The 15,090-nt window shown below is 42.0% G+C and overlaps 10 protein-coding genes across 10 annotated transcripts; 3 read left to right on the top strand and 7 right to left on the bottom strand.

Moving 5' to 3' along the window:
* Nucleotides 1–134: 134 nt before the first annotated feature.
* Nucleotides 135–917, bottom strand: PICMEDRAFT_71609 (hypothetical protein; the record flags this gene model as incomplete). Its single annotated transcript, XM_019163964.1, has 1 exon — nt 135–917. One exon carries the CDS (start codon nt 915–917, stop codon nt 135–137), a length of 783 nt encoding a protein of 260 aa, XP_019018664.1.
* A 294-nt stretch (nt 918–1,211) lies between these two features.
* Nucleotides 1,212–1,817, top strand: PICMEDRAFT_10534 (hypothetical protein; the record flags this gene model as incomplete). The annotated part of the gene is made up of 1 exon (XM_019159682.1): nt 1,212–1,817. One exon carries the CDS (start codon nt 1,212–1,214, stop codon nt 1,815–1,817), a length of 606 nt encoding a protein of 201 aa, XP_019018663.1.
* A 1,276-nt stretch (nt 1,818–3,093) lies between these two features.
* PICMEDRAFT_15480 (hypothetical protein) lies at nt 3,094–3,423 on the top strand (the record flags this gene model as incomplete). Its single annotated transcript, XM_019160842.1, has 1 exon — nt 3,094–3,423. A coding segment is annotated over one exon (330 nt), but the record flags the coding sequence as incomplete, so codon positions are not given.
* Nucleotides 3,424–3,838: 415 nt separating this feature from the next.
* PICMEDRAFT_31125 (hypothetical protein) lies at nt 3,839–5,428 on the top strand (the record flags this gene model as incomplete). Its single annotated transcript, XM_019162678.1, has 2 exons — nt 3,839–4,735; nt 4,841–5,428. The coding sequence occupies 2 exons, from the start codon at nt 3,839–3,841 to the stop codon at nt 5,426–5,428; spliced, it is 1,485 nt and encodes a 494-aa protein (XP_019018661.1).
* A 45-nt stretch (nt 5,429–5,473) lies between these two features.
* Nucleotides 5,474–5,980, bottom strand: PICMEDRAFT_32463 (hypothetical protein; the record flags this gene model as incomplete). The annotated part of the gene is made up of 1 exon (XM_019162768.1): nt 5,474–5,980. The coding sequence occupies one exon, from the start codon at nt 5,978–5,980 to the stop codon at nt 5,474–5,476; it is 507 nt and encodes a 168-aa protein (XP_019018660.1).
* Nucleotides 5,981–6,255: 275 nt separating this feature from the next.
* PICMEDRAFT_71604 (hypothetical protein) lies at nt 6,256–7,011 on the bottom strand (the record flags this gene model as incomplete). Its single annotated transcript, XM_019163963.1, has 1 exon — nt 6,256–7,011. One exon carries the CDS (start codon nt 7,009–7,011, stop codon nt 6,256–6,258), a length of 756 nt encoding a protein of 251 aa, XP_019018659.1.
* Nucleotides 7,012–7,190: 179 nt separating this feature from the next.
* Nucleotides 7,191–8,639, bottom strand: PICMEDRAFT_71603 (hypothetical protein; the record flags this gene model as incomplete). The annotated part of the gene is made up of 1 exon (XM_019163962.1): nt 7,191–8,639. One exon carries the CDS (start codon nt 8,637–8,639, stop codon nt 7,191–7,193), a length of 1,449 nt encoding a protein of 482 aa, XP_019018658.1.
* A 229-nt stretch (nt 8,640–8,868) lies between these two features.
* On the bottom strand, nt 8,869–9,444 carry PICMEDRAFT_15476 (hypothetical protein). The gene has a single exon (XM_019160841.1). The coding sequence runs from the start codon at nt 9,364–9,366 to the stop codon at nt 9,088–9,090; it is 279 nt and encodes a 92-aa protein (XP_019018657.1). The 5' UTR covers nt 9,367–9,444; the 3' UTR covers nt 8,869–9,087.
* A 145-nt stretch (nt 9,445–9,589) lies between these two features.
* Nucleotides 9,590–10,730, bottom strand: PICMEDRAFT_15475 (hypothetical protein). Its single transcript, XM_019160840.1, has one exon. The coding sequence runs from the start codon at nt 10,648–10,650 to the stop codon at nt 9,712–9,714; it is 939 nt and encodes a 312-aa protein (XP_019018656.1). The 5' UTR covers nt 10,651–10,730; the 3' UTR covers nt 9,590–9,711.
* A 137-nt stretch (nt 10,731–10,867) lies between these two features.
* Nucleotides 10,868–14,936, bottom strand: PICMEDRAFT_15474 (hypothetical protein). The gene has a single exon (XM_019160839.1). It carries the CDS (start codon nt 14,868–14,870, stop codon nt 10,971–10,973), a length of 3,900 nt encoding a protein of 1,299 aa, XP_019018655.1. The 5' UTR covers nt 14,871–14,936; the 3' UTR covers nt 10,868–10,970.
* Between the last annotated feature and the right edge of the window lie 154 nt (nt 14,937–15,090).

Here is a 15,090-nt window from a genome sequence, read left to right as displayed (position 1 = left end):
TGAGACCATGTGTGAGCAATGCGTCAAGATATGAAACAGCTGGTCTGATTTAAGAGAAAATTTTAAACTTTTCACCAACAACTCGATAAATTAATCTACTTAAACATTTTATATAGGACTATCATTTAATGGACTTATAATTTATCGCAACAAAACTGTGAGAGCTCCGACCTCAAAGATCTTGATTGGCCGATAGCATCCGAAAGCAAAAGCTTGAACTCCTTCTCGTCATTGCTCGGTAAATGGGGTATATAGAATGTGAGTAGCTCTTCATTTTCCAAATCCTCATGCTGGTTTTGATCATATGTGTCTGAATGTATGGAGTTAATGAAAATGTTGTTTTCTGAGATGATTGCAGATGGAAAACCCTTTATTGCTATTCCAGAATCAACCAACGCAAGATTCACTGCATTGTGGATCAGTGGGAGAAGTTCTATGAATTTTGTTGCGGTATCGGTACTTATCAAATTAACAAATATGTCTATAGTTGATTTCGGGTAGTTGTCCAACAAAATGAGGTTTGAGCATGCAGTTTCTAATGTAGATGATATGACAGAATTGACTATCTGGAATTCATCACCCACGTGTTTTTTGCCGCTGCTGCTATTGTTGCTGTCGTTGCCCGTAGCTTGACTTGAGGAAAGGAAAGGAGAAGAATGGAATGTTACTTTCAAAACAGCCTTACTATTGAATGTCCGTTTGAAAGACGGACGAGGACCATACACAGACGCCAAGAGAAGGTTGTTTCCTGACTGTATAAACGAGGAGCCTGTAGCCGTTGGGATGTTTGATAGCTGGATAAAGAGCTTGTTATCTTTCTTTTCTGTTTCTTGTGACAATTTCACCTCTGCGGAGGGAAAGGTAAGGGGAATTGCTGTAGCAGGTCCCAGCCTTCTTCTTCTATCTATAACGTTCATTGTTAATTGTCAGAAGTGTGCAGTTCAGGTCCTATCTTTTGTTGTTGCTAACGTGAAGCTTTCTGTTTGAGACAGTTCAATCAATCAATTAGAAGAACCAGAAAATAGAAAAAATTTACTACACTGAAAATGCGACAAATTCAGCGTCGTGCCTGGTGGGAAAAGTGAGGAAGATGTCTAACATTCCTGGTAGCTAGAGAATTAAATAAAGAAAACCGTTGTTTCTTCAAACAAACCTGCTTGCGCTTGGCAAAGACGTATTTATCATCAGAAAGCAGCAGGAAAGCTATTGAGATGGAAAGCGTTGTGCCTTACTTCAACAAGACAATCGACACATTAGCCGGTCTACTAGCACCTTATGTCGACGACAAGCAGCTTGACAAGGCGTGTTTGTGGCTCAAGGAGAACGACACTACTGTAATTGTGTCAACTTTTGGTGCCTTGACACTTGCAACGGTTTACTTCCTTTCGGGCGGAAAAAGCGACCAAGACGGACGCAGACGAGGCAAGTCATACAACGGGCGGAGATCCTACAAAGTGAAGGTTAAGAAGGAGAAGGTGGTTCCCGTTGATCCCATCAAGCAGGCGTACGACATAATTGCCGACGTGAAACAGGAGCTACAAAATGCGTACATTCCACAGGTGGACAAGCTAGAACAAGACGTCAAGGCGGAGAAAAACCCGGGAAGCACAAAGACGGCCACCGAGAAGAAGCCGACATACAAGGACAGTACCGAATACCGTCAACTGTACCTCAACGAGTCTCTTCTGAAGCAACTGATGCGTCTAGACGGCATCGAGCCCAATGGCGTCGAAGACATCCGTAGCCAGAGGAAAGCCACTATCAAGGAGGTTCAGGTTCAGTGCAGAAGACTCGATGCGCTAAAAGAGCTTATGTAAGCATGAGAGATAAAAAAATTTTAAGTGTCGTTCTGCATTTTCGAAACTTTTCAACTGTAGATGAAGAGACAAGAAGGATGAAAGAAGAAGAACGAGGGTAAGAAGGAGAGGGGAATACTGTAGAAGAACATTTACCGGAAGACCGGTGACGAATAACAGACGCAAGATGAAAGAAAACACCTTATTCAAACTCGATCTACTGCAGACGTACTATCTGCAGAAACCTGCCCGGTTCGGTGTAACAAAGCAGATGTTGAGATCCGATAAGTATCAGACGAAGAGAACAAGCGAAAAGAGCTCCGCCCGGGCAGAGAAGCAAAAACACAAGTTGTTGTTGCTCAGCAGAAGCGAGGCGTTTGCAATGATAGAGCAGCTGCAGCATGAAGCTTTTGAGAAAAAATTGCATTCAATTGAAACTACGCTCCATAGGGCATTGAGCAGTGCCTTGAAAAAGGAAAGGCTCAAGGTGTCGCAGAAGCTGCAGAGTCTGAAGAATGGGGCCGGAACTAATGAAAAAAAGAAATCAGGGAAAAAGGAAGAGAAGACCGAGGACGATCTCAAGTCTCAGTTTCAGACCATTACATCGTTATTATCTGCCGAGTCAACCCTTCTCCACGACAACGCCAAATTCAAAATCTTCAAAGCTATCATTCAAACTTATCCTGCACATTTGGACGTTAAGAACGGGAAGTTTGAAGGGATACCCGAGGATGCTGTGTCTTACGTGAAGTTGATGAAAGAAAACAATCCCTACAAAACAAATACCGCAGATGTGAACAACATCCTATCAAAGCTTTATGCTGAAAAAAACGTCAAGTCTTCATTAGAGAGTGTAAACACCCTAGAAATTATTTGGGGTCCGAAAACTTATGGAAAGAACGAGGATGAGTTGAAAAATTATGCCGCCGAAACCAATGAGGAAGACCAGGGTGACGTTAATCGGCCAGAAAGTGACGACGAAGCGGAAGAAATTTCTGGAGGTGATAATGGTGGTAGTGATGTGGAGTTTGATGATGAAGCCTATGAGAAGCTTTACGAAGGCTACAAAGGTTATATGGCAGGTTCTTCAGATGAGGAAGAAGATGTAGGAGAATTTCATCCTGATCCAAACGTCAACTACAATGAAGTCACAGACGAAGAAGATGCGGATGAAAGCAGCGATAGTGATGGCGAAAATGATGCAATTTCTAATGATAAAGCAAACAAAAGGTCGTTGGAAGATGATGACTTTTTCACGAGCGATCCAAAGCAGACGGCAAAAAAGCCTAGACCAGGCATGACGGATATACAATTGCCTGCTCTTGCCACGGGCTACTACTCTGGTGGGGAAAGCGAAGATGAAGACACGAAGGACTCGCTAGTGGATGAGCTTACGAAACCACGTAAAAATCGTCGTGGTCAACGAGCCAGACAAAAGATCTGGGAAAAGAAGTATGGTTCTGGCGCTAAACACGTTGTGAAGCAGCATGAGAGAGCAAAATCCGATAGAGAGAGGCTGAGACTTGAATTTGAAGCCCGTCAAGAAAAGAGAGACCGTAAGCAGCAGGAACGGGAAGAGAGAGAAAAGGTGAGAGCAGAGAAGATGAAAAAGCAGCAGGAGAGAGAGAGTAAGATGCATCCTTCTTGGGAGGCCAAGATAAAGGCCCAAGAATCGATGAAGAAAGCCAAATTTGAAGGTAAGAAGATCACCTTCGACTAATCAGACATCCGTAGATAAAACAGTGTATAGAAAGCAACAAACAAACCCTTGATCGACAGACACTTTAATTCCTTCGGCGAGATTACGTCAGCGAGCGCATGAAACACATTTTCTCTATCTCCTTTTTTCATGTAGCCATAGTAGATTTGACGCCGAAAGGATCTCTTTAGTGACAATCTGCTTAGGAGAACCCGTGATTTCAAGAAACTTTCTAGACTAGATGCGTTTTCTGCGACTCTGGAACTCAAGATTCTCTAGTCTCATCCGGACCTCACCTTTTGTCTCACGTATAAAGCCATTTCACACATCCAGTAAAAAGTCAATGATAAACTCATTCACAGGAGCATACACCCCTGGAACCATTCCAGAGATCACCCTGACTGAGAAGGAGCACCAAATTATAGGCATTTTAAACTCCTACACAAACTTTTACAATGCCAGCGAGGAAGACAATAGCAAACGTATCACACTCAGAATAACGGGCGGATGGGTACGTGACAAGTTACTGAACCACCCTAGCCATGATATCGACATTGGGATCGACAACTGCTCTGGAGAATCTTTTGTGATGGGACTCAAAGAATGGCTTGATCATCATAATTTGGATGAGAAAGAAAAGACCGAACTCGACTCGGCAAATAGGGACACAACCAAAATCAACTCTATTCACAAGATCAAAAAGAATCCTGACAAATCCAAACATCTTGAAACATGCACCACAAAACTATGTGGATTGGACATTGACTTCGTTAATCTACGATCGGAACTGTATACAGAGGACTCACGTATACCAACGATTACGACAGGTACTCCGGTTGAAGATGCGCACCGTCGTGACGCTACTTTGAATGCGTTGTTCTTCAACCTTACATCTATGCAAATCGAAGACTTGACAGGAAAAGGGTTGCTGGATTTAGCAAACGGTTTACTACGTACCCCGCTAGAGCCAACAAAGACGTTCCTTGATGATCCTTTGCGATGTTTGAGATTGATTAGATTTGCATCAAACTACGGATTTCAAATTGAACAGCGAAGTCTGAATGCCATGAAACAAGATGCGATCAAGGTTGCTTTGGAAACCAAAATTAGTCGAGAAAGAATAGGAGTAGAAGTAAAGAAAATCTTGGTAAATAAAAGAGGGTTACTTGGAGTATTAAATGGGTTGGAGCTCTTGAGAGAAGTTGATTTCTCGTGCATCTTTGATCTTGGAGACACCAAGGTTCCTGAGAGTTGGGCTGCTGCTAATCATGAACACCTGAGAGATGATATCTTGTCCAGTATGGGTAACATAATCAAATACTTTGAACCATTGGTGAGCAAAAAGGCTCTAAATTTTGATCTGGTCTTGACCGACGAGCCTTCTGCAGAAAACGATAAGGTTTTATTTTACTCTGCGTTGATTCTACATAAGTGGGGTTCTGAGAAGGTGAGAGTTGGAAAGAAGGATAACTACGTGACGTTCTTCTGTGTCTTGAACGGTATCAAGATGCCCCTCAAAATAGCCGATAGCGTTTCGCTGATCCTAAGTAATGTGGAGAAGACCCGTACGAACATGACCACATATAGTGGACTGAAAAGATCTGAGCTTGCACAAAAGTTTGTACTCCCCTTTGGTGAAAAATGGAACCTGAACCTTTTGGTGAACTACTGTTTGGAATGCTTTGAAGATTTTGATGAGGTGGACAAGATTTCAGAAAGATACGGGACCTTGAGAAGGGCGATCTACGAACTCGACTTGCAAGAGTCGTTCAAGCAACAGGTTCTGCTCAATGGCAAGGATCTGATGAAGATAGCCGACAAGAAGCCAGGTCCATGGATGAAGCCAATCACAGAGCAGCTGTTCACATGGCAACTTGACAACCCAACGTGTACAAAGGAAGATATGATAGAATATTTGCATACGATTATATGATGTATATAACTAATGGTTATTAAATATAGTAACACGGCTAGACGCTTAGATCTTTTCTTCGTTAACACCATGCTTCCAGATAGCGACGAATGGAGTTTCACCGTCTTCTCTGTAGTTCATCAAGACAATCATGGCATCAGGGTCCATGGACTCACCGGTGTAGAATTCCCAGTCCTTGAAAGAACCAATGACCTTCTTGACGTAAGCAGCAGCACCCTTCTCGAAGACCTCAACTTCTTCTGGCTTGGTTTCAGCTAACTTAGCCTTGACAGCCTTCATGTAAGCCTTGATGTAAGTCAAGAAAGACTTCTTGTCAAAACCGGTTTGCTGGAGTCTGAAAGAGTAGACAACGTTGTTGACGGTTTCAACACCTTCCTCGACATCTTCGTCGCCACCATCAGCAGATGGGTTGGCACCGATGTCAACATCTGCACCTGGTCTGACTTGAACCAAGTCACAGTCGGCTTCGTAAACGACACCGTCAACTAACTTGACATCGTAAGCGTCGGACAACAATTCGTCACCGGAGAAGAGATCTTTGAAAATAATCATTGTTGTTTAAGTGTTATGTGAATGTCTGATTGACACAGAAGAGATCAAAAGAGCACACGTGAAAAGCCTGAAAAGACCAGCACAGCTTGAAGGGGAAGAACTGGCGATATAGTGGCTCTGTTAGATAAACTGGCCCTCACCAAATAAATTGGTTGAAAAATTTTTGTGGAGGGAAAAAAAATTGCGCCAAAAGCGAAAATAGCGAAACTCCCTGCGTCTGCCAATTTCCACACACGTGCCTCCAGAGACCTCGCAATTTATAGAGAGTTACGTAATCATACAACAGTTGCTGCGCCACCGACGTTGTGGTCATCGGTGACGAGATTTGCTACGGCCTGCGCCACGTCTTCGGCCGTACTGGTACCAACAGAAGGGGTTTTGACAGATTTGCCAATGTCGGTGTCGGCAATATGTCGGGGAAGAAGAACGTTGACACGAACAAGGGGCGACAGAGGCCTCCGGTCGTGGATCGCGTGCTGCTCTGCAGCGAGAGCCTGTGTGAAACGGGTTAACGCAGCCTTGGTTGCCGTGTAAACGCTGGCCCCGGTGAGATTGTTCCCCGGTACGGAGACAACCGAGGAAATGTTGACGATACTTGCGTTGTAACCGGGGTCCTTCACGCGGCTCGTGCTTTTCACGAAAAGCTTGCTCAGTATGATAGGCGAGGTCAGATTCACGTTGATGATATCTGCGATTTCCTGCGGAGAGGTGGTCATGAGTAGCGTTTTCTGTGTCATGCCTGCACAGTTCACGAGTATATTTGTGCGGTGGAAGCACTTGCCTTCCGAAATGAACTTCTCTAGCTCGCTGGGTCGGAGTAAATCGAATTTCACGTAGCTGTGTTTTTCGCCGTTGGGGAGTGGGTACTTGTGGTTGAGTTGATCCGTCTGCGCTTTCAATAGGTCCTGGTTCCGGGCCAAAATGGTCACCCTGCAGCCAAGCGAGGAGAGCTTGGCGGCGATTGCGCTACCAATGCCCTTGGATCCTCCTGTTATGAAAGCATGCTGGTTAAGTAATGGTTTTATACTCATCTGCCTTACAAGTTCGACGCTTGCACACCCTAGCTCGAGTCTAGAGATAAAGGACAAAGTGTGGGAAACATGAGGGAAATTCATTTTTTTTTTATTTTTTCCACATTCGATACGTCTCGCTTATCACTCAAATACAAGAGACATTCATGAAGTATTTAGATCGAACAGCGTCCGACCACCTATTTACAGTTTTTGATGATTATACAGTTGTTCTCCAAGCTGACCTCCCTTTCCACATACCTCACAATCTGCACGTCGAAACCCTTCTGCTCCATTGCATACTTTCTCGATTCATCGAGTATTCTTCTCATTTTCAAACCTATCTTCTCTCTCTCTTCAAATGATAATCCAGTAAAATGATCACCGGTGTCTGTCTTCGACATTTGTGGGTTGACTCCGCTTGTTGCCCACGCAAACATTTTCCTGAAGTAAACAAAATTCGTTTCATCGATTCCAAAATTTTCCTTTAAGTAGCTTTTTGACTCGCAGAGTAGCCAATCGTACTTGCAACAGTGTCTGCAACACATTGCAACCAAACAACCTCCAAATTTGAGTCTTTCTTTTTCTGTTTCATAGTCTTTGGAAGTATTAATTAAGCACCTCAGTGTCAAATCGGTGGCAACTCCACAGAGATGTTTCGATATACCGATATACCTCATAACACTGTTACCATCATTGTTTTCTCGAAAGCTTTTCAGGGACTCTATGAGCTTTAGATCTTTGATATCTACTTTCAACCTTTCTAATTTGACTCCACTAATTTCTGCTTCAGCACTGTCGTGGACAATTTTTTTATCGAACTTCAACCTTGGATTGTCTCTATCAACTAGCAAATATTTGGCTGAATTGTCCAAAGAATGGTCCAGGTATCTTCCCATTGCTTTGTTGAAATACCTTGTGAACTCGGCTCTGCCACATCCAAACTCTATCACAACACCAGGGTCCGCATCTTTGACTACGATTTCGTGTTCAATTAGTTGGCCAATGAGACTACTCTGCTGACGAATGTGTTTTTGGTTGCTTAGTTCAGCAAACCTTTCCTCTAATCCATCCTTGAACTCGATATTTTTCAATGGTAATTCCTCGAGAAAAATCAAATCATGTTGCAACGTCCATTTGGGTATCCATCTTTTCCATTCATCATGATCAATATCTTTGCTTGTAACGTTGACCTCTTCTCCTTTTGCATCCCTGACATTGTAGTTTATTCTAAACCATGGGCATGTTTTTTCTTTCTCCTCTACTTCATTCTTCTTCTTTACCATGTTACATATTTTCACGTGCTTACTCAAATGGTCTTCCCAAACAGTATGCGACGGATCAACAGTACATTTGACTCTCTTGACAATTTCACCCTTTTTGCTAATTCGAGTTATATCAGATTCAACGTCTGAAACTTTAGATGACTCAGTATTTTCACTCCTGCCGACCAAATTGATATGAGCAAAGCAATACTTTTGTCCTTTTCTGACTTGAAGACCACATTTCTTATTGTTTTTCGGCTTTATAAAGCTGCATTTATAAATCACTTTGCTTTCCGGAGGAGTTTTTTTCAGAACATCGGTCCTCTGACGCTTAGAAGAAGTCGTTCCCTGTTCATTTCTTTTTAGCTCCTCCACTTTGGACATTTCTATTTCCTGTTCTGAATTTTTAGGGAGTGAAAGAGGAAAAGTTTAGGATGGAAAGATACAGAATCAACCGTGGGAAAGAGTTGAGTATATTGCTCCTGACAATGTAGGAGAAAAAAATCTACTATGATTCGAAAACAGGCTGTGCGATCTCGAATCAAACAAACCTCTAAAGAACCTAGCTGCAAACAACCACAATCTAGAGATAAGTTCGTGGGGGTGTAGTGACTGGTAGATACAAGATAGATTCAAGCATTAAACTTTCGTTTCGACAAATCAAAAAATGGTTAGATCGTATAAAGATTTATAAAAGACAACTAGAAATTGACAAGTTATAACAGGCTGATAATAAGAATAGATATGGTTGCAAATAGTCGGCAGGCATACGTTCGGATTATTCCCATATGCTGCAAATCACATCATGGAGAAAAATGTATGGGAAAAGAATTTATTTCTTTTCAATCGAACTCTCCAAGACTCTGATGTGTGTTTCCATGTTTCTGATGGTCTTCTGTAACAATAAGATGTCCGAAATGATTGCATCAGAAGATGCCTTGTACTCGTCCAACAAGTAGTAGTAGCATCCAAATCCAGTGATTGAAACACCTGCAAAGAAGCCAAAAAGAACACCCTTTAAGGAAGATGGTCTTGGAGAAACCAATGTAGATGCAAATCTTCTGCTGGCTATTGTTTGTACAGATTTTCTCGTCAATTGAGCAAACATCATGTCGGTATGTGTGTATGTGTAGATTGCACCTTGTTAATGAAGAAAAAAAAACAAATCTCCAGACAGTGTCTTTCCAGTGCTTCCGGTGGTGTCAAGGCCCTTTTACTGTCTTCGGGTCATCCCCATGGCCTCCCCGCTTCAACGACTTTCTCCATGCTTTCCCTCACTGTGTATCGTCAAAGTACTCGCACATGAAGTAGTTACGTAAGCAGAAATTAAAAAAGCTGAATTCAACGGATTATCATTCATTAGGCCCCCATATTTAGAAAACAAAACGACGTTTACACTAGTCAGATATAAAAGTAGTTTAGAAAATACTATAATACTAATCTATAGAAAACACGCTTAGTCGAACAAGCCGAAACCCATGTCGTCATCGGATTCGTCAGCCTCTTCTTCTGGAGCAGCTTCTTCAGCGGCACCAGCAGAACCAGAGGAAGCAGCAGCAGCTGGAGCAGCAGCAGCGTAAGCATCTGGGTTGGCGATTCTGTCCTTGATTTGCTCAGAACCTTCGAAGGTGTAATCGGTAGCAACAGACAAAGCAAGAACGTTCTTGTAAGTGTTGACGATTTGGTGAGAAACTGCAGCAATAGTTGGGTAACCGGAAGCCAAAGAGATTTGGGTGATTGCAGAGACAGCAGAAGTGAAGTGGGATAACAATTCTTCGTCAGTGATGTCCAAGATGGAAGATGGGAAGATGTTACCTTCGTTGAAGACTTGGATGATAGTCAAACCATAGGTGAATGGAGAGATGTTCAACATGTTCAACAAAGAAGCTTCAGAAGGACCAACTCTTTGTTCAGCAGCCAAAATCTTGACGTCGGAGGTAATTTCAATGGTACCTCTGGCAATCTTGGTTGGAACACCCAAAGCTTGGAAGAAAGAGGTCTTACCTGGTTCCATACCGGTGTTACCAGCTGGGACCCAGACGTCAGCAGGTGCAATGGCACCAGCTCTGGCTGGAGCAGCAACCTTGTTTTCTAAGACAACGTCCTTGATGGTCTTCAAGTCAGCATTGGTGAAAATGAAACCAATGTTACCCTTGACTAAAGGCATCAGCTTTTCGTAGTCTGGGAATTCGGAAAGGAAACCTCTCATAGCTCTTCTGACCATGGTGTTCTTACCCATCAAAACGACAGCGTCCTTTCTCAAAGCCTTTCTGACTTCGTGCATCTGTTGGGAGGAGACATTGTCAACACCAACAACGAAGACGGACTTGTATTCCTCGACTAATTGTCTTAACTTGGAGAAGTATGCTTCTTTCTTTTCTCTGGTAGCTCCCATTTCGTTTAGTGTGTACGTTAGGCTGTTTAAAGCTGCTTGAAGATAGAGAAAAGCTCAGAACAAACCACAGTGAACCCGTCTTTCTTCAAACAGCAGCAATAAGTAGTAGCAGCATCCTCCCACAGACTTTTCACACTCTCGCCTCCCTCCCTATTTCCAGTTTTTCGTCCAACCCCACGCAGAAAAAAAATTGTGTAGAAAAAAAAAGGGTTTTCAAACCCTCTCTCAAAGACACGTGCTTAACATGTCTATTATTACAATCTATTACGCTGTATGTCTATTTATCGATCTGTCGTTATACAGGTTCAAGAGCCCATTCATCATTTCTTGCCCTTAAGCATCTCGGCAAGCATGTCGGACATAGTGTCGACACCCCATTCCACTCTTAGTCTCTGCTTTTTCCCTTTCACGAGCTCGCTGTTACGTATCTTGTTGTTGAGGAAGTACTGCAATCCTTTGATTAGAAGTGGTTGTTCGTCACATTTGGCTACTCTGTCTGCCATCACTTTGCCCGTGAACGCAACGTCTTTACTCTTCTTGGCGCTAGCATCGGTCGACTCGGATTTCTTGCTGACGGTGTCGAGCATTGTAATTAGTAAAATCTCAAGGAAGATCTTAGCGTCGGTGGAAGCCGTGAGAAAGTTGACCACTCTTAGCACGTTCAAGGACAACGATCCCTCACCAATCAAAAATCCAAAAAACCTTCCCATGTTGAGCACCTTCCATAGTCTCTGGTCGTCATCGGCATCAGCAAGAATGGTAGTGGAGCTTTCATCGCCATCCAGTTCCTTCACGAAATCCCACAAGTTCAACTGGAAAGACCTTCTCATCGCATGGTCGTCCGACAGCTTTTTGGCCAAAAAAGAATAATATGGATTGTAGTTGGACTCCATGCTGGCACAGTGCATCAAAATATTGGGTATTTCCTTCTTCTGTGTCTTCTTCAAATTCAACTTTTCTAGCTTCATGAATGCATCCATGAAGTCTTCAGCAGACATGATCGAAATGAAGATTGCTCTTCTGATATCTGTATTCATTCTGTACTCTTTGGCTAGTTGCAGCCAGTTTACCTCCATCTCGCCCAAAAAGTCATCTTCGGCATCATCCAAAACCTCGTTGGCGTTGGCAATGGAGTCTTCATGCTCAACTGCTTCACCTTCCTTGAGATCAAGACCCTTCCATGCAGAACCAACTAACCACCATTTACCTCTCTCTTCTATATTCTCGATGTCGTCGAGGTTAACTTTTATTGGCTCTAAGTTTCTCGTGTTCTTGATAGCTCCGAGTTGCTTCTTAAGTCTATTGATCATCAACGTAGTGTTTTCATTTTCCGAGCTCTTCATGCGATTGTTCTTCAAATCAGTAATCGTATCAATTAAAAACCGGCCTCTACTAGAGACCTTCCCACCTGTCTTTTCGCTATTTTTCACAGATTTGGACAACTCTAACGTAATAGAATTCAAAGCTGTCGAATCATCTGTTCTCAACTTATTACCACATGATTTGATCAATTTTAACAAAACGTCAACCTTCAGTTCAGTTGGGTTCTTGATAAGTTTCATCTTGATAATATCATAAATCAATGTTGAACTCACTAAGTTGAGAGTATATAAGTAACCAAGGAGTCCAGTTATGTTGATGATCTCTTGTTTAGCCCTAGACTCAGATTCAATGTCTTTTTCAAATTCTTCCACTACTCGTTGAATGATGAAAGCACCAAACTCAACACCCTGAAGTTTGTATATTGCAACAATTGCACTTGAGTATAGGACCAAGAAACTCTCTAGCATCGGCGTTGGAATACACACAGATTGAATAACAACTTTCAAAATAGCTTCATTGACAAATTGTCTAGGATTATCGTTGTAAAGGTTGTTCAACTCAGAAACAACAGTCGAGATATTAGGCTCCGACAACTTGTTGAAAGGACCCTTAACTAAACGTACGAGTTTCTTCAATTGCTCAGAATCCTCAGAATTATCGCCTAACGCCATTTTTTTCCTCAAAGCAGGAGGAATGTATTTCGATCCTGGCAGTGGAGGTTCGTTAGATCCAGGCTCAACTGGAGCAACATATGGGTTCTCTCTTACTCTAGGCCCATCATTTTCTGAGTCATTTGAGTCATACTCCGAATCAGAATCCGAACCAGAGCTCTCAAGGCCATACATCTCTTTTAGAAGAGCCTTGTCATCATCATCTAGTTCATCATCATCGTCGAAGTCATCAGAGCCAACTTGATCATCACCATTTTCAGGTACGTAGTTACGGGCGTGATCATCAAGTTCCTCTTTATCATCTTCTTCATCAACACTTTCAGAATCTGAGGGAATCTCGCTATCATCCATCTCTTCGTCTTCTTCATCGCTGAAATCTAAATTTATTCCATCAAAAAGTCCTCCTATTATATCTTCTTCACCCTGCTTTGGCAATTTTTTTTTAGGATTGATTCCTAACTTCTTGGCGTAATAATTAATTTCTTCGTCATCTTTCTCCAGCATCTTTCTTTGTTTCTCAGACAAAACAGGCTTGGATGACCTTGAACTTTCTTGCTTTTTGTCTTTTTTCTCATTCTTCTTTTTCTTTTCTTTCTTTTCTTTCTTCTCACTTTTTTCTTCGTCGTCTTGGTTGTCTTCGACGTCGTAATTATCCATGAAGTCAAGTCCCTCAAACAAGCCTCCAACCAAGTCGTCATCATCTTGACGTGTTAGTTTTTTCTTTGGATTTATCCCTAGCTTCTTGGCATAAAACTCAACGTCACTATCGTCGTTCTTGAAATTAGATGTTGTTGGAGCATCAAAAGTTTCTGAATCACTTCCAGACCTAGACCCAGAATCAAAATCAGACTCTGAAGAAACAGTTTCATCATCTAATTCATCTTCTTTAACAATTTTCAGTTGTGACGAGTTGGTATTTTTGTTGTTTTTCTTCAAAGCTGCCAACTGTTTCATCACTTGATCTTGCTCTTCATCTAACCCTTCATCAGATGATTGTTCCATTTCATAATCATAAGATGCCTCTGATTCCTCTGTATCATCACTCAAATCGTCCTCTTTAACTATTCTAATGGCGTTTTTGGTGGAAGTAAGAGGCCCTTTCTTACTTTTTAAGGCAGCAAGCTGATCCATTATACTTTGTTGCTCATCATCGAGACCTTCATCTTCTCTCTGTTCATCTTCATTTTCTTCTTCATTTTCTTCTTCATTGTCTTTTTCGTTTTCTTCAGCAATGTCTTCTGAGCTAATTTCATCATCATCTAAATCGTCCTCTTTCACAATCTTGATTTCACTTCTACCTTTATTTGGCTTTCCTTTTTTCAGTGATTTAAGCTTTTTCATGATCTCTATTTGTTCAAAATCAAGGCCTTCTCCTTCACCATCATTTGAAGTGTCATCTCCTGAAGTTTCTTCTGACTCTTCCTCCTCTTGCAACACTTTGTCAGATAGAGAATCGTCGTTGAGATCATCTTCTGCGACAATTCGGATGTCTTTGAAACTGCTGTTTGCTTTCTTGCTTTTTAATTTTGCAAGCTGCTCCATCACACCCTTTTGTTCATCATCCAACTGTTCCTCCGTTTCAGAATCATCTGAATTCTCTGAATTTTCGGCTGAATATTCTCCTCGTTGAACTTGTTTTAACTGTTTCAAGGTTTCGATGAGGTTGTAGGCTTCATTTTCTTCTGCTTCGTCTTGCGAATCATCAGCGCTGAGACTAGAATGCTCGTCACTGTCTTCATCGTCAGATGCAAATTCTTGCTCCCATTTTTCAAAATCTAATTCTATATCGGCCTTTGTAGCTTCCTCTCTAGCAGGAATCTCTCTGATATCATCGTGATCACTAAATGAAACACGTTTCTGCTTTTTCTTCATCTCTCCTCCATCGGATTTCGTGCTTCTAGATGATGATTTGTTGTCGGCTAAAGATTCCTTAATATGAACCTTTTTTACATTCATTTTTGGGGTCACTGCTGTAGATTGTCGATCTTTTGAGTTATTCTGACTCTTGATGTTTGCTTTGAACTTCTCTTTGTGTTGATTTTTCTTTTCGACTTTATTAGTTTTTTTCTCTAAACGCTGCTGTTTCCGTGATTCTTTTCGGTTTAAAACAGAGCCCTTGACCTTCCGACGCTTTGTAAACCTTTCGTCATTTTCGTAGTTGGTGTTGTCTCTGATGGTATCAAGCATCACTCCCGGTATATTGATGGTATGTCTCTTTCTCGACATTTTGTTTATATATTTCAGTGGGATCAAAGATTCAGTAGTATGGAAAAAGTGACTGGTTCTTGTTAGGTTGTAGTGGTCAAAAAGTCCAAAGATTTCTTTCATTCACCAGTTGGGCATCTCTATCTACACCGAAACAATTTTTTTTGTGTACATGAAAAAAAAATAGTATCGGGCTCGCCCAGCGTGCTAAAAAGGGAAGGGCAGAGAGCACTTCCGAGTC

The sequence above is a fragment of the Pichia membranifaciens genome, assembly GCF_001661235.1.
Source record: "Pichia membranifaciens NRRL Y-2026 unplaced genomic scaffold PICMEscaffold_2, whole genome shotgun sequence".
Classification (NCBI taxonomy): Eukaryota; Fungi; Ascomycota; class Pichiomycetes; order Pichiales; family Pichiaceae; genus Pichia; species Pichia membranifaciens.
This window is presented reverse-complemented; position numbering and strand designations above follow the sequence as displayed.

Excerpts from the sequence above, each read along its gene's own strand:
- PICMEDRAFT_15476 (XM_019160841.1), bottom strand. The coding sequence starts at position 9,366 with ATGATGTTTGCTCAATTGACGAGAAAATCTGTACAAACAATAGCCAGC.
- PICMEDRAFT_15474 (XM_019160839.1), bottom strand. The coding sequence starts at position 14,870 with ATGTCGAGAAAGAGACATACCATCAATATACCGGGAGTGATGCTTGAT.
- PICMEDRAFT_15475 (XM_019160840.1), bottom strand. The coding sequence starts at position 10,650 with ATGGGAGCTACCAGAGAAAAGAAAGAAGCATACTTCTCCAAGTTAAGA.